General features: G+C 30.0%; 1 protein-coding gene across 2 annotated transcripts in view; it reads left to right on the top strand.

Annotated features, from left to right (window-relative positions):
* Positions 1–25,760, top strand: part of slc4a10b (solute carrier family 4 member 10b) — a 77,295-nt gene that overhangs the window by 15,347 nt on the left and 36,188 nt on the right. For both annotated transcript variants that reach the window (XM_051119721.1, XM_051119722.1), the window contains 4 exons: positions 9,800–9,881; positions 18,783–18,926; positions 20,945–21,083; positions 23,725–23,885. In XM_051119721.1, coding sequence (XP_050975678.1) covers positions 9,800–9,881; positions 18,783–18,926; positions 20,945–21,083; positions 23,725–23,885 — 526 coding nt within the window. The remainder of the gene's footprint in view (positions 1–9,799; positions 9,882–18,782; positions 18,927–20,944; positions 21,084–23,724; positions 23,886–25,760) is intronic.

Raw genomic sequence — 25,760 nt, 5'->3', positions numbered from 1 at the left:
TTAGCATGACTGACAAGTTACTAGCATATTTCTAGCACGATTAGCATGTTGCTAGAATGACTGACTAGTTACTAGCATTTTGCTAGCATGATTCTATCATTTTTAGCAAGTTACTAGCATGTCATTAGTATGACTGACAAGTTACTAGCATATTTCTTGCATGATTAGCATGTTACTATCATGATTAGCAAGCTACTAGCATGATTCTAGTTGCTAGGCTTGGCTAGATAGATAAATAGATTAGAAATATTAGAATGAAAGTTTAAATGAGTTTGAATGGATTAGTATATAGAAGAGAAGCTTCATTTAGTCTCAAGGGATTCTAGGAGTTTAAAATTAGAATTTTGACAGTTGGAGCTTGATGAGTCTTGGCTCATTTGAACATTCCGTCAATGTGTCTATAGGATTTGTATGATTTTTAAGCTCTAGGAGGAGTAGCGTTCAGAAATTAGGTCTAATAATAATAATAATAATGATAATAATGATGATAATAATAATAATAATAATATGCTTAGGTAGCAGATCAGTAGGTTGGTTTTCTCAAGCCAACCTAATAATCCTCATATACATACATATATATATATATATATATATATATATATACACATGAAATCTATACAGGTGGAGCTGGGGAAGGTGGAGGGTTTCTGAAGCGCACTGCAACTGCTACAGTAAACTAGAGTTGGGGTACTCGGACTTGAGTCCGGTCTCGAGTACAATTTTTAGGTGACTCGGACTTGTCACGGACTCGGATGCATTTTTACTCGGACTTGACTCGGACTCAAGCCTTTCGGACTCTGAAAATATCCCGAGTCCGTCCGAGTCCAGAGACAGTTGACGGAAATGTCACTGACTCGATGCATTATCACGAAAATCTTGTCCAGTAGCTACTTGAAAGCCGACGGGTTTATGTGCGGGTCAAAGCGCGATCACAGAACGCGCTTCTCAGTCATTGTGCGAATGCCGAGTTGTCTTTCGCTTTTAATAGGTTCTCTTATTGCTAAGCACATGCTCGTCTTGGAGATTATTCATGTAAATTAAGTCGTTTTTGTCTTAAGTAAACCTGAACAGTTGGGAGAAATGCTGATGCGTCAAAATATTTGAAATGTGCATCAGATCTTAAAGCGACAGCAGCGTAAACCTGCAGCCGCAGACCGCGTCATAAATATTAATCAAACAACAAAAGAAAAAGAGAATCACTCACTTTAATGTATACAGATTTTGCAGTGTTTTATTTTAACATTTATTACTTCATGAAATGTCTGTAGTCTATTTCTGTAGTAGCCTTTAGATAGACCTACCTAAAAAAAAAAAAAAAAAAAAAAATATATCTATTTTTAAAAAGATTCTATTTTTAAAAAAATATTATTTAATTTGTATTTTTGATAAATATATTTATTAATACTTTTGCTTGAGTGTTTACTTGCCTTGTGCTTGAGAATGTTTTACTTACATTAGTTGATTAGTTTTTTTGTGTATTGAAATTATTATCATTTAAACATAATGGCAGTTTCTAGCTTGAAAAAAAAAAATTTTCTAACATCTTTGCAACAAGAGTTTTTATGGGTCCAAAACCACCTTGATTTTCTAATAATTAAATGGCCCATCATCAATTATTCCTTATATAATTTAATTTATTGTAATTAATGTAACTATAAATGCATTCAATAATAAAACAGGTGTGGGTTGGCTGTGACTTATGGAAAGTATATGTAGGGCTTTATACACAGTGTTTGCCATTGTAAAGACTAGGTTTATCCCTCACAACCTAATTTTCATTCAAGAAAAAGTCATATACAACCCAAAACACACACAGGTACAATCAGAAATATAAGAGGTGCATTTTCTGCTCTTAAGGTCCCATTTACCAAGATACCTACTCCTTTACACCCACCCTTGAATTTATACATTTACTACATCGATGAATAAAGTCAAGTCCCGCCCTATAATTTTTCACATTCTAAAGTCTGTTTCACTCTAAAATATGTCACATTACATAGATCAGCCATAACTTCTGTTACATGACTTCATTGCGTTTTTCTAGTTGTGAAGGTTAAAAACAGGGGTGCCCAAACTCTGTCCTGGTCCTTGGTTTAGCTCCAGCTTGCCTCAGCACACCTGCCAGGGGGTTTCTAGTATGCCTAGTAAGAGCTTGATTAGCTGGTTCAGGTGTGTTTCATTGGGGCTGGAGCTAAAATTTGTAGGGCACGTCCCTCCAGGACCGAGTTTGGGCACCCCTGGGTTAAAACAATGTTAAGATACCGACAAACAGTAGTATTTCCTTGGACTCGGACTCAACTCGGACTCGGCCCTTTGGGACTCGGACTTGAGTCCGACTCGGCCCATTTTGGACTCGGACTCGTCTCGGACTCAATTGGTTAAAGACTCGGACTCGACTCGGACTCGACTTAGGTGGACTTGAACCCAACACTACACTGCCTAAGTATTTGAATGTTGAGCAGCAAGCTCATTGGCTGCTGATGTAAAAAGAAACCAATCAACCAATAATCATGTGATTATATTAGCTTGTGCCATCTAGAGTTTCATACAGAACTTACAGAGAGATTGATGCCACTCTTGTATTCCAGCATGTTTTGGGTTAGTAGTAACAAGTCTGGCAGGTTAGTGTTGCGTGTAACTTTGCCCAGAACCTTTCCATCTTCTGTGAGCTTATCCTTTCACGAGGTTTAAGTGCACAAAAGTATTTTTTTTCCCCTTGTGGCTAAGAGGATTTCATGTCAATTTGTGTCCATTTTCTGAAAGTAAACAGCATTAAAATTAAGCTGATTGCTCTTTCTGTTATTTTGGGGGAAATCCAGAGTTGTTTTTCTTTGGAAATTTCCACAAAAATGAGATTATATTCCGTAATAATGGAGCTGTTTTCTGAGAAAACAAGAGCTGTAATTATTCAAGTGTTATTTTGCAGATACTTCGCTTCTAAAATTATACCAAAGCAGTCTCTCTTAGCCAGCTGGAATCTATCTGATCCACAGGAGAATAGCGATGAAAAACAAGATGGTGACTATCACTCTCGTCCGCTTAGCAGCTTCATCTGGCCAGGAAATGAGACGTTTGTCTGACCGATATGTTAACTGGACGATCACAGTTTCATTGTTTTTACACGCCGTTTATGAGAGGGTTTCTCTTAAAAATAGCGTGAAATCTACAGTGCTTATACACGTTGAGTTTGTTTGGTTCTCAGCAAACAGGGAGCTTTTTCACAATGTTCTGACAAGGTTCTCTAAAAGTTATCGTTCATCCAGTAACATTAATATCAGAGTATCTGGTCTTCAAAAATGTTCTTAAAATGTTATTTACTGAACCTATTTTGAATTCCGTTTTTTAAATGTTACTTGTTTCAGAATTTTCATTTTCAACATTAGAACGTGACATTCCCATAATGTTTGCAAATTTTTAAATTAAATGTTTTCTTAATGTTAGCAGATACAAAGATTATTAAAACATTTGAAAGGCTAAATTTTGAATGTTCAGTGAAGATTCAGAATGTTTCATATTGGGAGCATTAGCAAAATATTTGAACTTCTGACAAGGTTCATTGAAAGTTATGAACAAATGTTCGTCCAGTAATATGTAATGTAACTTTAAAAATCTAAATTTAATGTAAATTCATTGTTTACGGAATGTTGGTTTCCGTTTGAATTTGACTTTTGAATTCCATTTTTTAAATGTTACTTGATTCAGAAAGTTCAGATAACATTCAAAAGTAACATTCTCATTATGTTTGCAAAATGTTCAAAATGTAACATTTTCATAACTTTGCAAAACAAATGTTTTTAGAATATTTAAAACTGGACATTTTGAACATTCAGAGTGCATTCAGAATGTTTTCAAAACTTAAAAAGAACATTAACTAAACATTTTATTTTTTTTTTTTTTAATTTTGGGTAATGTTTTGACATGGTTCTCTGAAACATTCCTCCAGTAACACAAATAGACTGTTCAGAGTTACCTCTTCTTTAAAAATGTTCTCCAGATGTGCACAAAATGTTATTTATGCATAATTTATGGAACGTTATTCTGAATTCTGTTTTTTTTAAATGTTACTACATGTTTTAGAACATTCAGAGAAGTAACATTCCCGTACCGTTTGCCAAATGATAAAATGTAACATTTGGTTATATTTGCAAAAACAAATAAACAAAAACCGGATGTTTTGAACATTCAGTGAACAGGTGTTTTCATAATTTAATGTGAATGTTCTTAGAACAAATCTTTGTTAGCTGAGTTGCTGGGTATTCAAATAGATCTGAATGTCTTTGCAAACACTCTGAAGTGAAAAGTGCCTTTGTAACAGCCTAGCACCTTGTAAACATGACTTTGCAGGGTTGCAGCATTGATGTGAATGTGCAGGCATCCTGAAGTATTGGGTCGGTGACATAGAACCTGCACTGTTTATTGATCTGACAGGAAAGTGCTTATTTTAAACGCTTGGAACGTCCAAGTCCATCTGAGATGTGTATCGACTACAGGATGCAGAACATACAGCTGCTATTTATAGCTGTTGCACAGACCGGCTTTATAAGACACGCACTTTTTATTGCTGAGATGTTGTTCTGTCATAGCTCAAGGCTATTTAATGGAGAGTTATTAGTTATTCAAGTTTTAGTATTGTCTTAGACACACTATCTTTCAAAAACGTTTGGGGTCAGTACTATTTTTGTTCAGTAATTTATTATTAATAATAAGAAAGTAATGATTTTATTCAGCAAGGATGCATTAAAATCATTTAAAATGACACTAAACATTCAACATTGATAATAATAATAAAAATGGTTTCCTGAGCAGAAAATCAGCATATTAGAATGATTTCTGAAGGATCATGTGACACTGAAGACTAAAAAATGCTTTCTGAAGATGAAGAAGATGGAAGATGGGCAGTGTCATTATTTTTGCCATTCAGTTTGGTATTGCTGCTGGTGCAGAAATGATGCACTTCAGCTTTAAAGAGATTTCATTTTTTATTTTACTGTATTTTGAGGCTTGTGTCTGTTCTATTTCCTCACATGAACCTGTGAGTGTGTGTAGTGTGATGTCTCTTTACAGGATTACAGTGTAGGATGTGTGTAGATCCACGCATAGAAGGAGAGTGTGTGGTGGTTTGGTCATAAAAAGAGTGGATTCAGGATAAAGAGATTAGACCTCATGCAGATTACATGCTAGGCATATTTTAGGCAGGGCAAAAGGCACTCATCTGAATGAACAAAAGAGTGAATATCTGAACCTTACGCCGTTTTAAAGAAGACAAGACTTTATTTGTATTTACTATCTTAGATAATTGTTTATAGTAATAAGTAAAAAAACTATGCCAGGAGCAAAACAGAAGATCATTTCTCAGGATGATTGTGCTGAGTCTGATTCTCATCAAAGTTACAGTTCTGAGCTCATTTACACACATTTACATATGTTCACAGGAATAACACACAATTACACTCTCACACGTGCGTGTATGACATGCACACACACACACACACACTTAGTCAGTCGTCTAGAGGTGCCCTTGGGTTTTTTCCTTCAGTACGTCAGTGTGTGGGTGTGAAGCGTGAGTTCTCGTCTGTGTGAATTACTGTAGCTACCGTCCACTGGTCAAACACACACACACGCACACTGTATTACCTGAGGTTTTGAGGAGCGTGACTGTTGCTGGTTTTGATATTTAAAAAGGATTTTAGTGAGCTGCTGTCAGACCACGTGAAAAGATGAATGAGAAGTTCAATGATTTGCATCTCATTTACATTTGTGCATTTGGCTGATGCAATCAGATGCATTCAGGTTGTGCATTTCTTTTATAATCAATCTGGTGCTCATCTTTTATATTTAAGTCAGAATTAAAAGCAACGAAAAAAACTAAATTTCACCTCATTTACATTCTTAATACACAAACGTTTTTGGACGGTAAGATTTGTAATGTTTTTTAAAGAAGTTTCTTCTGCTCCTGAGCCTGCATTTATATGATCCAAAATACAGCAAAAGCAGTGAAATTGTGAAATATTTGTGTTTATTTAAAATAACTGTTTTCTATTTTATATATATATATATATATATATATATATATATATTAAAATGTAATTTATTTGTGTCATTTCAAATCTGAATTTTTAGCATTATTACTCCAATCACATGATCCTTCAGAAATCATTCTAATATGCTGATTTGCTGCTCAAAAAACATTTATTATTATTATTATGTTGAAGAACGGTTGAGTAGAATTTTTTCAGGTTTGTTTAATGAAATTAATACTTAAAGCATCCTTTCTTTAAGTATTACTTTCTATAATTTCTTTAGCAAGGATGCTTTAAATTGATCAGAAGTGATGATAAAGACATTTATAATGTTACAAAAGATTTCTATTTCAGATAAATGCTGTTCTTCTGAACTTTCTATTCATCAAAGAATCCTGAAAAAAATGTACTCAACTGTTTTAAATATTGATAATAATAATAATAATAATAATAAATGTTTCTTGAGCAGCAAATCAGAAAATTAGAATAATTTCTGAAGGATCATGTGATACTGAAAACATTTTAAAATATATTCAGATAGGACACAGCTATTTTTAATTGTAAAACTGTTTACAATATTACTACTTTTGCTGTATTTTGGATCAAATAATTGAGACTTTTTAAAAAACATAAAAAATCTGACTGTTCAAAAACTTGTGACTGGTAGTGTACATGTATCTGGTCCTATTGTGTGTTAACAGCATTGTTAATTTAAACACCAATAGCTAAAATACTGTTGGAGTTCAATTCATGTTTGAATCAGTTCAGAATATCTGATTCAGTGAATGATTCAATATCTGATTCAGTGTGCCACTGAAGAGGCATATTTCATATGTTTTATAAAAAAGAAATATTGCTGTTTATTACTATTGATGCATATAAATAAAATTATAAAATGTCATTTTGTGCCTTGTATTTTAGTTTTTACATTAATCATTTTGAATCAAGTTTATTCAAATAATTCAGAGAAAATTCATACTGCCATTCAAAAGGTTGAGGTTTAAGAAGATTTTTTATGTTTTTGAACATCCCTTATTCTCACCAAGGAGAATTTACTTGTTTAAAAATACAGTAAAAAATGTGAAGTATTATTACAATTTAAAAGAACTGTTTTTTATTTGAATATATGTTAAAGTGTATTTTATTTTTGAGATGCAAAGCTGAATTTTCAGCATCATTACTCCAGTCTTTAGTGTCACATGACCCTTCATAAATCATTCTAATCTGCTGATTTGCTGCTCAAGAAACATTTCTGATTATTATTTATCAATGTTAAAAACAGTTGTTTATCTTTTAAATCATTTATTTGAAATAGCAATATTTTGTAACATTCTAAATGTCTTTACTCTCACTTTTGATCAATTTCATGCATTCTTGCTGAAAAAGTTTTAACTTCTTTCAAAAACAAAATCATTTATACTGACCCCAAACTTTTGAATGACAGTGTAAGTGTTGAGATAAATACTGAATATAACTATTCTAGCATAGCTTTAAATAGTTTGCGTGCATGTGTGCAACAGTAGTATTGTATGTTTTTTGGTTTCTGCTGTTATGTAATTGCTCCGAGGGTTGATCTTGGCTCGGCACCATCTGTTTTAATGCTGCGTGTTTCTCAGTAATGAGGCGCTAAAACACCAGCTTGTTGCGATTAGCAGCTGGTCAGTAATGCTGTCTGTTGGGGACAAATGCACAAATCCAACCTGCTTTCGTTATGCACTGACATGAAGGGAATCTCGACTAGAAACCGCTTTAACCCTGTTTATTAGACTAGCAGCCATTCTTTTGCGCTAATTAAAGATTCCCTCAAGAGCTCATTATGACACTAATTTGTGTTGTGCAGAAGCTGAGCGATGAGTAATTGTATTCTAGCTTTATTTCTGCATAAAATATAAATAAGTGAATGAATTGAAGTTTGCTAGATTTAAAACATGCATTAAATAATCACATTAAAACTGTACATAGACATCTTCTGAATGCGTAACTTTTCTTTCATTAAGAATTGATGTGAATTACAACCAACATTGATTGATTAACTTCAAGCAAAGCAGTTTGATCTTGACCTTTTGCATTTATGCATTTGGTAGATGCTTTTATCCAAAGCAAATTGCATATCGTCAATGATACCGTATACTGTGCTTAGTATGTTTATTTTATTTTTTTTAAAGAAATTGATACTTTTATTAAGCAAGGATGTATTCAGTTGATAAAAAAGATACAGTAAAGTCATTTTTAATGTTGCGAAATATTTCTATTCCAAATAAATGCTGTTTTTTTAACTTTGTATTCATCAAAGAATCAGCGTATCAGAATGATTTCTTAAGGATTATGTGAAACTGAAGACTGGAGTAATGATGCTGAAAATTCAGTTTTGCATCACAGGGATAAATTACTTTTTACAAGACATTCACATAGAAAACAGCTATTTTGAATGGTAATAATATTTCACAATTTTGCTGTTTTTACTGTATTTTTAATCAAATAAATGCAACCTTGATGAACAGAAGCGACTTCTTTTAAAAAGACATGCATTAAATAATCACATTAAAACTGTACATAAACGTCTTCTGAAATGCATAACTTCTCTTTCATTAAGAATTGATGTGAATTACAACCAACACTGATTGGTTAACTTGAAGAAAAGCAGTTTAAAAAAGAAAAGCACTTTTTAAGGGTGTATTAAATTGATAAAAAGGCATTTTTAATGTTGCAAAAGATTTCTATTTCAAATAAATGCAGTTTAAAAAAAAATTGTATTCGTCAAAGAATCAGCATACTAGAATGACTTGTGAAGGATCATTTGAAACCAAAGACTGGAGTAATGATGCTGAAAATTCAGCTTTGATCACAGAAATAAATCACATCTTACAATACACTCAAATGGAAAACAGCTATTTTGAATGGTAAAAATATTTCAAAATTTTTTGAAATTTTTCTGTTTTTACTGTGTTTTTGATTAAATAAATGCAGCCTTGGTGAACAGAAGAGACTTCTTTCAAAAAAAACTTTTAAAGCTCCTAAATGGTGGTGTGCATTTTATCAGTTCATGCATTTTATGCTGTTTAATATGACTTTAAATAATTATATATATAGAAAAGATATACATATTGATATTCATTTTAATTGTGCACATTCTACATACTAATGTTTATGCATATTAATGTCCTCAGAACTGCCATTTGTCAAGATTTAAGGTGCTGTCTTTTTTTTAAGATAAAGTAAAGGTAAATTTTGCTGTCATGTCAAGCCTTCAATTTGAAACGCGCACAAAAACATTATCTTTGTTGAAGAACATGATTCGTTTGATTTCATGGAGAGGCAGCTGCTGTTGGCTACATTAGTATCCATGGTAACTGGATTGTAGTTGGATTGCATTTTCATTTCCATAGAAAACAGAGCAATACATCAAGGAACTGGATGAAAATACAGCAGCAATGCATATGCATGGGAATTGCATTTCTATGGTTAAAGCAATACATTTGTTTAGCATTGTTTACTCACTGCCGTGTATGGATCTCAGCAATTGTATGGCAATGTTCTAGCAATCACCCATATTTTATCATTATCTTAAGAAAATGTTAAAAACTGGTTTATTATCCACTCGGCTTCACAGTCTAAGGACAGCAAGTGTCAGATGAATGTGTGTGTGGTCAGTATCTGTATGATGGTCTGGGACGAATGCATCTGTCAGTGAGACGCATCCATTGCGCCTGTCGCTCTGAGACAGACCTTCATACTGACATCTCTCTCTCTCTCTCTCTCTCTCTCTCTCTCTCACACAGAGGAATGATGAGGAGGCTGTGGTGGACAGAGGAGGCACTCGCTCTATCCTTAAAGCTGGACTGGAAAAGGAGGAGCTAGAAGGTAAATGCATACAGAGAATCATGAGAAATAATATATATCATGGTTTCCACAAAAATGTGAAGCAGACCGTTTTCAACATTAATGATAATAATAAATATTTCTTGAGCAGCAGATCAGCATGTTAGAATGATTTCTAAAGGATCATGTGACACTGAAGACTGGAGTAATGATGCTGAAAAAAATTCAGCTTTGCATCACAGAAATAAATTACATTTTAAAACATATTCAAATAGAAAACAGGTATTTTAAACTATAAAAAGTAATTAATATTATTAATGTTAATAATTATAATAATAATCATTTTAAGCAAACATATAAACATATAAACATATCTCTGATATTAATGATCTAACTATTACTAATATAATATATTAATATAATATAATTACTTTTACAGGGGTGTAAAATTCTAGTGAAATTCCAGTAAAATTCTTTTAATATGATAAAAGATTAAAAAATATTTTAAATTTATAATTTAAATAGTTGATGTAAATATTTTAAAAACATTTTAAATGTGAATTTTATCTTTTTAATATTAATAATCTAATATAAGATTAGTATAATATCTTTTATGTGGGTGTAATATTCTAAACTTCCTTTTTATTATTATTATTAAATATTTTTTAGTAATAATTTATTATTGATAATAATAATTAAAATACTTTTAAAAACAAAGAGAATGTTCATTTAAAATGGTCTCTTTAATATTAATATTAACAGTAATAATCTTATTTATAAAAATACATAAAAATCAAATAAGGTGGATAAAGTGTGGATTAGGTGGAAAAAATGTAAATTTTCATTTTTATAAATAATACAATTGATTTTTAAGTTACAATTATATGCATTTTGAATGCACATTTTGACTCTTTAATATTAATATTGTCACTGGGAAGTAACATATTATTAATATTTTTTTATAATATTGATAATAATAATTAAAATACTTTTAAAAGTAAAGAGAAATTATGGTTTTTGAGGAAAGCATTTCAGGATTTTTCTCCATATAATGGACTTCATTGGTGCCCTAAATTTGAACTTCCAAAATGTAGTTTAAATGCAGCTTCTAATGGCTCTAAATGAACCCAGCCGAGGACGAAGGGTCTTACCTAGCAAAACAATTGGTCATTTTTTTCGGAAAATAAAAGTTTGTATATTGATTCAGATTCTGAAGTTGTAGGAGAAAATAACACGACATGAGTTTTTCGACATATTCTACCTTTTTGAGCCGGAGTACACAGACGATGAACTTAGACGTGATTCGTAGTAATGAACATCCCAGACCCTGTGCTACACTGCTTAAAAAGTAAACAAATTTTTATTTTTCGAAAACAATGACTGATCGTTTCGCTAGATAAGACCCTTCTTCCTCGTCTGGGATCGTTTAGAGCCCTTTGAAGCTGCATTTAAACTACATTTTTGAAAGTTCAAATTCAGGGCACCAATGAAGTCCATTATATGCAGAAAAATCCTGAAATGAAAGTGAAAGAAAGTGAAAAAATAGGATTTGATTTTTTCATTGTATCGTTGCTGATGTCTAGCATCAAAATGACAGTTTCCAGTGTAGAAAATGAGCAGCTGTGATGCGTCATTGGTCATTTTCAGACGTAATGCTCGTCCTGTATAGCCACTGTTTCTCACACACACAAAAATAATAAGCTGTTTCAGAGCAACGCCGGCTTAGAGAACTTAATGTTAGTCTGAGAGGAAAGTCTGTGGGTGGCAAATCAAGAACACGTCCCTCCAGCATGGCCTGTGTGTGTGTGTGTTTATCTGCCTCTGAAATGTCATGAATAGAAAAGACTGGTGGGAGGATGGAGAGCTAGTATTTGAGAGCGTTTCACAGGGGAAAAAGAGCAGCTACTGGAAGCGTCTTCTCAAAGGACGGCAGATGACGTCAGCTGCTCTCCTGCCCCGACCGCTATTTTTACATCCTACTGTGTTTGGTGGTGAGAAATAGGCAGAGAATAATTACAGTATCCAAATTAGAATAATAAATGGGTCATCAAGACACTTAGTGTCTAAATAGAGGCTTCATGTCCTACACGTGTCTGAAATAATCACATGCTTCTCTGTTTATGTTTGTGCCTGCTTTATTTGCATTAATTAAGAACATGCATTTCTAACTTTGGCTGATGAACTTGAAGACCTCATGTCTTGATGAGTGACAGGGTTTTTTTTTTTTGTGTGTGTTTATGTAGTTTCTATTGAAACAGAATAATACATTTACATATATGTATTTGGCAAATGTTTTATCCAAAGTGACATGTTTTACATCTTATCAGCCAATTAAAAATGTTGATTTAAAATAAAATAAAATAAAATTGAATTAATTTTAATTTAAAAATAAAATAAAATAAAAATAATAAATAAATAAATATTATTATATTATATTAAAATAATTTAATATAATATAATATAAAAGCAAATTAAAAATAAAGATAAAGATAAAATTAAATGAATGTTACAGGGGTGTAACTTACTACTAAAATTACATAATATTTTTAATAATAATAATTTAATTTAAAAAAAAAGTAAATAGAATGTACACTTTAAATGTCAATTTGTCTCTTTAATATTAATATTAATTGTCACAGGTGTGTAGCGTACTTCTAATATCATGCTATTTTATATAATATTTTAATAATAATAATAATAATAATTACATTTTGAAGCAAATAGAATGTACATTTTAAATGGATTTTCCCCCCATTTTTATATTACTAATATAACCATTATTAATATAATATATTAATATAATAATTTTTACAGGGGTGTAATATTTTATATTATTTTATTGATAATTTAAATATTTAAAGTAAACAGAATGTGAGTAATTAAATGTTCACTTTGTAAATTAAATGATAACTTTGTCTCTTTAATATTAATATTAACATTAATTGTTACAGGGATGTACCTTACTTTTATTACCATAATATTTTTTATTAATAATGCAATTGATTTTAAGTAAATATAATTATTAATAAATATAACTCTTTAATATTAGGATTAATATTGTCACTGGGGAGTAACATTTTATAATATTGATAATAATAATTAAAATACTTTTAAAAAAGTGAAGAGCATGTTCATTTTAAATGGTCTCTTTAATATTAATATTAACAGTAATTGTGTAAAATGATTAAACTGTTAATGTGATGTACTATTTTATATAATATAATTTTAAAATAATAATAAGTAAATAATGTGTAGATTTTAAATGGGAGTTTTGTCTCTTTAAAATTAATATGAATTGTTGTAACATACTAATAAATATATAATTATTATATTATATAATATTTTATAATGTTGGCATTAATAATTAAATTATTTTTAAAAAGTCATTAGAATGTACGTTTTAAATGTGTATTCATGTATTGTGTATTAACAGGAATATTTAAGGAGAAGTCCACTTTCAGAACAACAATTTCCAGATAATGTACTCACCCCCTTGTCATCCAAGATGTTCATGTCTTTCTGTTTTCAGTCGTGAAGAAATTATGGTTTTTGAGGAAAACATTTCAGGATTTTTCTGCAAATAATGGACTTCATTGGTGCCCTGATTTGAACTTCCAAAATGTAGTTTAAATGCAGCTTCAAAGGGCTCTAAACGATCCCGGCCAAGGAATCCCATTTTTTTCAGAAAATAATTTTTTAAATACTTTTTAAGCACAAAAGCTTGTGTAGCACAGGCTATAGGATGCGTGTTCATGATGCTACGTACTATTGAATCATGTCAAAAGGTCTTTTAATAGTCTGTTAAAAGTCTGTAGGCAGAACTACAGGCCCAGCGTTTACAAAACGAACATGCGAAGACTAAGAAAGTGCAAGTAAGTTTGTAAACGCTGTTTACAAACAAAAAGGTACAACAATGTCCTTCTCTCAAGTTGTAGGAGAAAATAAGATGGAGTTTTTTCAGTACACAGACAATGAACTTACACGTGATTCGTAGTAGTGATGGGAAGTTTGGATCATTTTACCGACAATTTGCTTCGAGTCATTTAGTTCATTTAAGCAAAATATAATTAAGTGTTAAGTGTTACTTCCCTAACTCATCTACTGCTTACACAAGCGTTGATTACACTATAAACAAGACAAAACTATAATGCTATAAGAAACAGAAAAGATTCATTCATTGTTTACCTGGGTCTTGAGTCTATGATTAGCTCACCTCACCTCTTATCTGACAAGTTTTCAGGTTTGAGTCGTTCGTTCATCACGTGACAGTCACATAAGATGAACGAATGACTCGAAAAACCAGAAGACTCGAAACAGGTGAACTAATTCACGTACAGAACCTAATAGGATGTTGCGCATGCGCGACTGAACGAATCACTCCCCGAGACAACTCATTCTTCCCGAGTCACATTGAAGATTCGTTCAAAATAAAAGAATCGTTCAAGAACGACCCATCACTAATTCGTAGCGTCGTGGGACGCGCATCCCAGAGCCTGTGCTACACCAGCTTTAATGCAAAAAAAGTAAACAAATTTTTATTTTTCGAAAAAATTACTGATTGTTTTGCTAGATAAGACCCTTCTTCCTTGGTTGGGAATGTTTAGAGCCTTTTGAAGCTGCATTTAAACTACATTTTGGAAGTTCAAGATTGGGGGCCCAATTGAAGCACATTTTATGGAGAAAAATCCTGAAATGTTTTTCTCAAAAAACATAAGTTCTTTACAACAAGACAGAAAGACATGAACGTCTTGGATGACAAAGGGGTGAGTAAATTATTTGTAAATTGTTGTTGTTGGAAGTGGACTTCTCCTTTAATTTATTTGTTGTATGTTACAAGAATGTAACACACTATTATTAATGTATAATATTTTATAATATTGCTGTACAGTCAGGTTTTGTACCTTCTAGCAGAACACAAGCGTATAAATGATCAGAAAGCTAACAGACATGAAATAAAAACCACAAAAGTCGTAAAGAGTTTTTAATATACTGTTTTTGGTCTAGAAAACGCCACTGATTCATTGCACAGCATTAAATGTAAAATCATTTTTCCAGAGCTCAGTCTTCATGATGTGTGTGACAGCAGCAGCAGATTCACTGTTCTCCTGTATTTCACTGACAGCACAGGCTGACATTATGTGTCTATTACCCACAATTCCATGCAATAATGAGCCGACTGTCAAGGTATAGGACTAATGCATATGTTAGACTGAGCTGTTCTATTTTTTACCCATTTACTGTTGCTTGTAAATACAAATTTAGTTTCAGCTTTTGAATAAAGGACATTGATTTAGATTCATTTACCCCGAAGCACACAAAGTGGTACATGAGCAAAAACACTTTGCATGTTCTTGCATAGAGGAGGTTTTGTGCATAAGGAAGAAAATGTGAAGTGACAGTTTCCCCACTACTTGCTAATTCACTGCTAAACTGTTCTGAGTGGTTCTGTGGTGTTCTAAGATGTTGCTAGGCAGTTGCTATGGTGATCTGAATGGTTACTAGGGTGTTGCATCAAGCAAGGAGCTCACCATCAAGTCTCTGTTAGAGTACTGTTAAGAAGTAAGTTTAGTTTATTAAAATAAAGTTATAAATAAAATATAAATAAAAAGCTTAAACTTAAAAAAAAAAAAACTTAAATGAAAATCAGAAATGTTTAATTGGCAACTTAAAAAAAACTACATAAAATCAAAACTGAAATAAACGTTTATCAGGCAAAATAGAAACATTAAAAACCAAAACTAATAAAAATGACAAAAGTATGTAACAAACATATTGTTAAAACAAACTAAAATATAAAATCGTAAAATTTAAAAATAAATCTATAAATACTATAATAGTGTATAAATAATAAAAATAGCACTGTGTTTAGTTTATTGTAATAAATATAAATAAAAATAAAATATATAAAAAAAATTAAAATCAGAAATGTTTCCTTGTTAATTTAAACTAAAGAAAAATAAAAACAAACAAAAATCCAAGCAAAACAGAAGAAAAAAGAAAATTACATAAAACAAAACTTTAATTATGTGAAAATGCAAACAGAAAATATAAAGATAAAACGTAATACTATAAATAATATAATAGTTTGAGAATACTGTAATAGTAAATAAATAATACTAAAATAACACTGTGATTTATGAATTGAAATGAAGCTAAAATAAAGAATAAATATTTGATGAAAAGCTTCAACATTTAAAAAAAGAAAAGAGAAAAAAAAAAGAAAAGAAAAGAAAAGAAAAGAAGAAAATTAAATATCCTTTTAGATTTCCTTGGCAACTTAAACTAAACTAAATGAAACTAAAACTGAAATAAAAATACGTAAAAAAGCAAACAAACAAAAATTCCTATAAAACATAACACATTAATATATTTATTCTTTAAATATTTCTATTTATTCTTTAAATATTTATATTTATTCTTTATTTTAGCTTCATTTTATGTTATAACTAAAATAAAGAATAAATATTTGACGAAAAGCTTAAACATTTAAAAAAGAAAAGAAAAGAAAAGAAATAAAAAGAAAATTAAAAGAAATTAAAAGAAAATTAAATATCCTTTTAGATTTCCTTGGCAACTTAAACTAAGCTAAATGAAACTAAGAAAATAAGTAAGTAAAAAAACAAACATAAAATTTCTAAAAAACATAACACATTAATGAACTTAAACTAAAATTAAAATAACATCTAAAAAAGGAAACGGTAATATTATAATTACTATACAAAGCGACTACTATAATTAAACTAATATAAGTAGTATTGTATAATAACACTATACTAATATTATAGTATATTATATACTATAATAATAATAAATACATAATATTATAAATACTAAAAATGTAATATAAGTGTAAAAGTATATAAATAATACTAAAATATCACTGTGATTTATTTATTGAAGCTGAAATGAAGCTAAAATAAAGAGTAAATATTTGACAAAAAGCTTAAACATTTAAAAAAGAAAAAAGAAAATAAATGAAAAGAAAATTAAATGTCCGTTTAAAACTGAAATAAAAATAATTAAGCAAACAAACAAACATTCCTAAAAAACATAACACATTAATAAACCTAAACTAAAATTAAAATAACATCTAAAAAAGGAAACGGTAATGCTATAATTCCGATAAAAAGTGATTACTATTATTAAACTAATATAATTACTGTATAATAATACTATAATAAGTAACACTATACTAATATTATAGTATATTATAGTATACTAATACTAGAATAATAAATACATAATATTATAAATACTACAAATTGTAATATAAATTCTGTAAACGTATATATATATATATATAAATACTAAAATAACAGTGTTCTGATATTGTGGTCTGGCATTTTGATCATAGATATACTTCTGGATCTGCACATTACCTTCAGCGTTTGTAAACATACAGTGTCATTAATATAATGTCTAAAGATTTGGAAATTGATCTGTAAGTTCATGTCATTGAGCGTCTCCCATTGCAGGATGCCACTTTCAGTCCTTCATGTAATGTTATGTAATTCAGCGACACCAGGAGAGCTTTATGATGTCATTTAAGCCTCATTTCATCCAGCTATCAGCAGCCGTTTAGAGGACGATCTGTTTCTGTATGTTGGCATTAGTCTTATGTTATGTTACAGATGTTACATCATAATATATAATGGACAGATGTTACGATGTTAGATCTCGTTTAGCATTGTTTAAAAAAGATGGATAACTGTATGACTTAAACATTTTTGGTAAATGTAATTATTGAACCAAAAAGTGTACAACAAAATGTCTCTAGGGAATAATCTGCTTAAAAACCTAGTGAGCTGCCTACCTAGACAGCAATTTAAGGTATCATATGTTTAAGGCAGCATCTGTTTCAAAGGTGGGCAGCTGTATAATTATTTTATAATTCATAATTTGCAGTATAATTATTCCAGATGAGTCACAGCATAATTACGCAGCCTTCCAAGACGCCTTCTTTTGGCCAAATACTAGAGCAGCACTGCATGTGTCTTTTATTTATTATTTTTATATTTATATTTATATTTATATTAACAGTGTGAATTATAAATGTTGATTATTAATGTACTTATATTTCATTCATTGCTGAAAAATATTTGGTTTCTTTAATATTAATATTATCAATTTTTACAGGAGTTTAAAATTCTATTAATATTGTATAATATTTTATATCAATTATAAAATAGTAATAATTTAATTTAAATATATATTCCAGTAAATATAATATGCATTTTAAATGTGAACTTTGTCTCTTTAATATTAATAGTAATTGTTACAGGGTGTAACATACTATTAATACTAATTATTATATAATATTTCATAATATTTTACAATAACATTTTTTTTTAAATAAATAGTGTTGGTGTGTAAATAGTGTTTGGTCTTATGATTATTAAGATGTACATAACATACTATTTAGTTTTTTTAAAAATATTTTACTAATATATATATATATAATTATATATTTTATATCATTATTAAAATAATTATTTAAATATATTTTGGTAAATGTATATTTTAAATGTGAACTTTGTCTCTTTAACATACTATTAATATTACTGACATATTAGTAATACAAATTAATATTATATAATATTTCATAATATTTGTCAATAACAATTATTTTTTCAAAGCATGTATGTTTATACAAACAGTTCTTTCTGGTTCTTGAATCTGATTGATGTAAAATTTTGTATTTAGTATTTAACAAAATATATCGCCCAGTAGACCTATTTGCTATCCACAACTTTTTTTGTATTTTTTATAATTATTTTCTAAGTATTTTCTTGTAAATATCCAATATATTATTATTATTATTATTTTGACATTTTTACAGTGTGTTTTGGGTTTAATTTAACAAATGTTTAACAAATGAACTATGATTTAATATACTTTCTACCATCTCTCATGAGTCCTTGTGTGTTTGTGTTTGATGGATAGGTCACAGGACTCTGTATATCGGTGTTCATGTTCCTCTGGGCAGAAGAACCCGCCGCCGCCATCGACATCACGGACACCGACACAGAAAGAGGAGCAGGGAGAGAGACTCGGGCGTCGAAGATGGACGGGAATCACCTTCATACAGTAACTTTCCTTTCTTCAATGACTTTCTTACTCAGTATTTTTGTCTTATTTTTCAGTACAAGTATCTAAACAATCTTAACCCTATAAAGCCAATTTATAAGGCCTAAAAATATATGTCGCACACAATCTACTACATGCTTTCTGTCGATAGATTGATAGTTTAGACTTTTTTAGCACGTGAAAGGTCTTTTAGTTACTAGTATAGTACAGATGTCCACCTTCTGCTCGTGCTTCACGTGTCTTTTTGCTGTAAAATCTTTTTTTATACAGTAATCGTAAGATTAACTTTGTTGGTAAAATTTCAAGATGAACATTTACTGGACTAAAGCAACTTAGGTTTACTTGATTACCCATTTATCATTTTTAGAAATCCATGAGCAAATAATATCAAATATAATCATCAATCATTATTGTATTGCATATTTATATAATTTTATGTAAGTATCTCCTATATTGTTAATTAAAAATGTTTAGATTTTTAAACATAAAAAAGTGAAAGAATATTTACTCAAAAAGTGAAAGAATATTTCCATAAACCTTAAATAGAATATGCATGGTTCAAGGTTGGTTTATTTATTTATTACGTTTTTTTTTTTTTTTTCTTCTTTTTTTTTTTTTGATTTGACAGTTAAAAGATCTTAACATGTCATAAAAAAAAATGAAATTAAAAAATGAAAATGTAGGCAAAACACTATTAAAAAAAACTAATACAAATGACAAAAGCACTTAACATAAATAAAACTGAAGCTAAAATTAAAGAAATTTTAATTAAAGTAAAAAATAAAAATATATAAAAATAAAAGCAAACAATAACCTAATCATTTTTCTGAAGTATTTATTTATTTATTTATTAGTTTTGCTGTTTGGGCCTCTGATTAAAACTGAGATGTTTTTCCTCCATTTACTTTATCATACTAAATGAACCAAAAAATCATGATGCATCAAATCTGATACTCCAAAAAAATACATTAAAAAAAATAAAATAAATATATATAATAATAATACAAAATCAAATAAATGCATAAACAATAAACAAATGCAAAAAATATATTTTTAAAGTGTAAATAAAGCATTTCATTTAAATATATATAGTTTTTCTGAATATCATTTCATATCAATTTCAGACTATCATTTCATTTTTCTTTACATGGTTTATTAATGATACATTTACTTGAGACAAAAAATTATCAAAATTAAGCAAGATTATGCGTAAAACAAAACAAAAATAATACAATCTGCCAGTCAATTACGCAAAAATATTTTGAATATATGTATTTAAATACAATTTAAATGTAGTACATTTATTTAAATAATAAAGTCATTTTTCAACTCAAGTAAATGTATCTTGAATTAAGAATGCTTAGATATTTGTGACCCTAAAAAAATTCAAAATACTGCAAAAAAAAAAAAAAAATACTGAGAAAATCGCTTTTAAAGTTGTCTAAATGAAGTTCTTAACAATGCATATTACTAATCAAAAATAAAGTTTTGATATATTTACGGTAGGAAATTTACAAAGTATTTTCATGGAACATGATCTTTTGCCAAATTATTTTTGGCAAAAGAAAAAGTTAATTTTGACCCATACAGTGTATTTTTGGCTATTGCCACAAATATACCCATGGTACTTAAGACTCTCTTTTTTTGTCCATCTATTATATTTCTGTTTGTTTTGCTGTCTTGCTCTGTTCCCACCGATATCCTTTCATCATTTCTGTTTCCCTGTGACGGTCTGTCCTGTTGTATTATTTTTCTTTGAAGCTCTCTCTCTCTCTGTCTCTGTTTTGCTGTGATCTTGACAGGCTCAGAGTTGAAGTGTGTTGCTCCTTTAGCAGCTCATCATGATGACTCAGTCCTGCTGGAGAGCAGCTGCTTCTTTTCTGTGCTTTATTATTATCGACATTTATGAACACAGAACAGTTTTGGGTCTCGCATGCTTTTAGCTGCCTATTTTAGCCATGGGACCCTTTGAACTGAGCTTGGTAGTTTATTGAAGTCATTAAAATGCTGTGTCACAGATACTCCGTCTCAGAGGGTTCAGTTTCTGCTGGGCACTGAGGATGATGATGAAGAACACATACCACACGACCTCTTTACTGAGCTGGATGAGATCTGCCTACGTGATGGAGAGGACGCTGAGTGGAGAGAAACCGCCAGGTACTGACCCATGTGACTCAGTCATGTGATATCACATTTTTGGATTCAGTCATTCAATATGCACTTATGGGTCAATGACAAATAATGATGTCTGAGAAGATGAAAAGTATTTTAAAAATAAAGCAAAATGCTATTTTTTTGGAAAATAATAAATATATAACAATCTTTGTAATCCTGTTTTATCTAGTAAAAAGTAAAAAAATATTTCCATAAACCTTGCATAGAATATGGTTCAAGGTTGGTTAATTAACTAATTAATAATTTTAAAAAAAATGTAATAAAATATTTGTTATTTGTTATTTGATTTCACAGTTAAAGATCTTATCATGTCATAAAAAGGTCAAAATAAAAATTAAACTGAAATTAAAAAATGAAAATGTGGGCAAAACAAAACTAATAAAAATGACAAAAGCACTGAACATATCACTAAAACTAAAGCTAAAATTAAAGTGAAAACTGAAAATATAAAAAAAAGGGCAAATCATAACCTAATTATTTTTATTTATTTATTTATTTATATTTTTATTTTGTTTGTTTGTTATACAAACAAATATGTGGTTGTTATATATGGAAAATTTGTTTCGTAATGAAAGTTTATATTAAATGTGTTTTGTTTTTAATTATTGGGATTATTTAATTTGACAATTAAAATATCTTATAAAAAAGGTTAAACACTGGCATTTTAAAAAGTAGGCAAAATAGAAATATAAAAAAAATAAAACTAATAAAAATGACAAAAACACATCACATTAAAACTTAAGCTAAAATTAAAGTGAAAGCTGAAAATATAAAAATAAAAGCAAATGTAATAAATTAATAAATACTATAATAGTATGTAAATAATACTAAAATAACACTGTTCAAATATTCTAGTCGGGTGTTTTTGATCAGTGTCTCCAAAAAAGTGGCATAATCATTATTGGTATTAAAAAGTGCTAAAATATTTTTGTAAACCCTGAATAGAATATGAGTGTACATGTCCTATTTTTTTTCTCTGGGGTAAATTATTTATTTATTTATTTGTTTATTTGTTTGTTTGTTTATATGCATTTTTAAAAATTATTATTATTATTATTATTATTTAAAATTATTTATTTTGCTTTTTTCCCCTGGGATTATTTAATTTGACAATTAAAAAGATAGTATGTCATAAAAAGGTTAAATTAAAACTAAAACTGAAATGAAAAGGAATACAAAATAGAGATATAAAAAATAAGCACATAGCATCATTAAAACTTTGGCTAAAATTAAAATAATAACTAAAATGATCAGATATTATAAAAAAACAAATAAGTCATTGTAGTATAAACAACACACAGGAAGGCATTTTGTTGTCATGTGACCAATGCATGTGACAAGGAACCCCAAGAACAGGAAATGACATCACAGAATGGCCCTCATGGCCATGTGTCAAGGTCAGTACATGAAAAAAAAACTGTTAAAAACTCCATCTACTTTTTAGGACACACAGTGGTTAGTTCAGAACATAGCAATCCAGTCATTTACATGTTTTCCAGGTGTAAGGAATGCATAAATTACATTTCAAAGAAGCCGACTCATGATCTTTAAATTATTTTTAAAAGATGCTTTTTTTTAAAAGATGCTTTTTTCTTCTCAGCAATCTTTATTTGTTATTAGCCTGCAAATAATTAATCAATATTTTGACATCAAGTGTTGATGTTGAGCGTCTTTCAGAGATTGATTCTTGGCTGCTCTCATATGTTTTGAGAGCATGAGTGATGTTTAATGCATTAAATCTGTTGAGCGGCATTAGTCCAAGAGAGCTGAGTTATATAAAGAACCATTGTTGTGTAATGTTTGTGTGTGTCTGATAAAACAGGAAGGCTAAATAAAGCACTTATAATGCTGATGGTTTCTGCATTGTCATATGCCATCACATCTAAATGCAAGTGCACTCAGCATGGGAATTGCTTTCATTTTTTTCTTCAGTAAGCAAAGACAACTCTGTACTATGTACTCTGGAGTGAGTTTTTTTCACTCTGACAATTCGAGATGTGGACAAGTTCGATTCTTCATCAGAACAGATTTGGAGAAATTTTGCATTGCATTTCTTGGATCCTTTGCAGTGAATGGGTGCCAAACAGCTGATAAAACATCACAGTAATCCACAACACTCCAGTCCATCAATTAACATTTTGAGAAACCAAAAGCTTTGTGTTTGTAAGAAATACAACAAAGAAATCCATTATTAAGATGTTATATTTTCAAACCATTGCTTATGTTTAATGGCTCTTCTATCAACAATATTGCTTTCTCCAATGAAAAAGTCATATTGTCTGAATCATGGGAGATATATGCAAAGAATAACCACCATTTACAAGCAAGCCTTTCACTTCCCAAGACATTAATTAATGGACTGGCATGGTATGGATTACTGTGGATTATTGTGATGTTTTTGTTATCAGCTGTTTGGACTCTCATTCTGACGGCACCCATTCACTGCAGAGGATCCATTGGTGAACAAGTGATGTAATGCTACATTTCTTCAAATCTTATGAAGAAACAAACTCATTTACATCTTGTATGGCCTGAGGGGGAGTACATTTCAAGCAAATTATCATTTTTTTGGGTGAACTATTTGGGTGAACTACTTTACATGTGTCCGTGTCCCTTTGTCCAGGTGGCTGAAGTTTGAAGAGGATGTGGAGGATGGAGGGGAGCGCTGGAGTAAACCGTACGTTGCGACACTCTCTCTACATAGTCTTTTTGAGCTGCGGAGCTGCATTATAAACGGCACCGTCATGCTAGACATGAGAGCAAGCTCTCTGGAGGAGATTGCAGGTAATGTTTTATGTTAAAGCAATGGAGCATCTCATTGCAAAACTGATTTGAGTACAAAAAACATTGTTTTTTAGGGTGAAATCTGTCATTTCTAGTTCACATTTAACCTAAAATAGAAAAAAAAATGCAAAAAAGAAAATATGCTTTTTAGGGTAACATTTGAATTGTGACATTATTTTAATGTGAATTGCATTTCCCCAAAAAATTTACATTTTTTATCCGTTTTTAATTTATCCTAATTAAATTTTTTTTAAAGAATAAAATCATTGGATCACAGCATTTTGTACTGTCATATAGTAAGAATTACTGTATAGTAAAGAGAATCAATATTGAGTATAACTGCAATTCTAGAAAACATAAAATAGAAAAACATGCATTACAGTAATGATAGTTTGGGGAAAATGTGATTGAAAATATGCAAAATGCAAAAATAATGGTCTTTGAAATAGACTTTATTATATTTTCATAAAAATATAATTTGTTATTTGTGATCCTGGACCATAAAACCAGTCATAAGGGTCAATTTTTTAATTAAATACTGAAACTGAATAAATAAGCTTTTCAATGATGTATGGTTTGTTAGGATAGCACAATATTTGGCTGAGATACAATTTGAGGGTGCAAAAACAAAAAAATCCAAATATTGAGAAAATCGCCTTTAAAATTGTCCAAATGAAGTTCTTAGCAATGCATATTATAAGTTTGGGCATATTTACAGTAGGAAATTTAAACCTTGCAACATATCCTTTATGGAATAAAAAAGAATACTATATATATATATATATATATATATATTATTTATAACTGTAGGAAAAAGATTTGTGAATCCACTCCGAAATCCGATCAGAATCAAATTATTCGCAATACGTTTTTGTCAAATTATTCGCAATACGTTTTGTTTTTGACCCTGGACCACAAAACCAGTCATACAGGTCAATGTATAGGGTCACTTATTTTATACATCACCTGACAGCTGAAAAAAAAAGCTTTCCATTGATGTATGGTTTGTTAGGATATGACAATATTTGGCCGAGATGCAACTATTTGACAATCTGAAATCTGAGGGTGAAAAAACAAAAAAATCAAAATATTGAGAAAATCACCTTTAAGTAGCATGGTTATATTCAAAGCAATAGCCAGAAATACATTGTATAAGTCAAAATTATCTATTTTTCTTTTATGCTAAAAATCATCATCATGTTAAATCAATATATTTTGTAAAATTCCTACTGTAAATATATCAAAACTTAAAATATGCTTTGCTAAGAACTTCATTTGGACAACTTTAAGACTGGTTTTGTGGTCCAGGATCACATTTATCTCTTGATTGCATGGTGAACTTTGCCCTAAACATGTTTCTGTGAGATTTACCTTTTCGTTCTTTCCTGTGCTCATAAGATGTTCACCATTTTTGGTCAAATGAGCTTCCATTGTCAAATTATCACATTGTAATAAGCTGTGGATGTGTCAGTGCTCGAATGCCGCTGAGGAACACCTTTAAACTGGGTTTAACACTTTAATCTCTGTGGGATTTGTTTAAGAGAGCTCATGCCATATGTACAGACTCAAAGCATTTAAAGCTCAGGTAATTGACACATATATATAGTTCTAGTGTTGAGCTAGATGAGAGATGAGCATGAGAGAGTGTTGCATATTCATTTGGATACACAGGAAAGTGTATATACTCACAAAAGGTCAAAATGTGTTGGATGTGATCTGTATTTTTTCATGTAATTTCAGTGCACTAGAACAAGAATCCAAAAGTGAGCACGATGTTGAAATTGTCTTTATCCCTTAGTGTCAGTCATGAATTATACAGTGTTTGCAACTCTCTCTCTTATCCATGTGAATTTTGCATTACTCAATGCTGTTCTG

The sequence above is a fragment of the Labeo rohita genome, chromosome 9 (assembly GCF_022985175.1).
Source record: "Labeo rohita strain BAU-BD-2019 chromosome 9, IGBB_LRoh.1.0, whole genome shotgun sequence".
Taxonomy (NCBI): Eukaryota; Metazoa; Chordata; class Actinopteri; order Cypriniformes; family Cyprinidae; genus Labeo; species Labeo rohita.
This window is presented reverse-complemented; position numbering and strand designations above follow the sequence as displayed.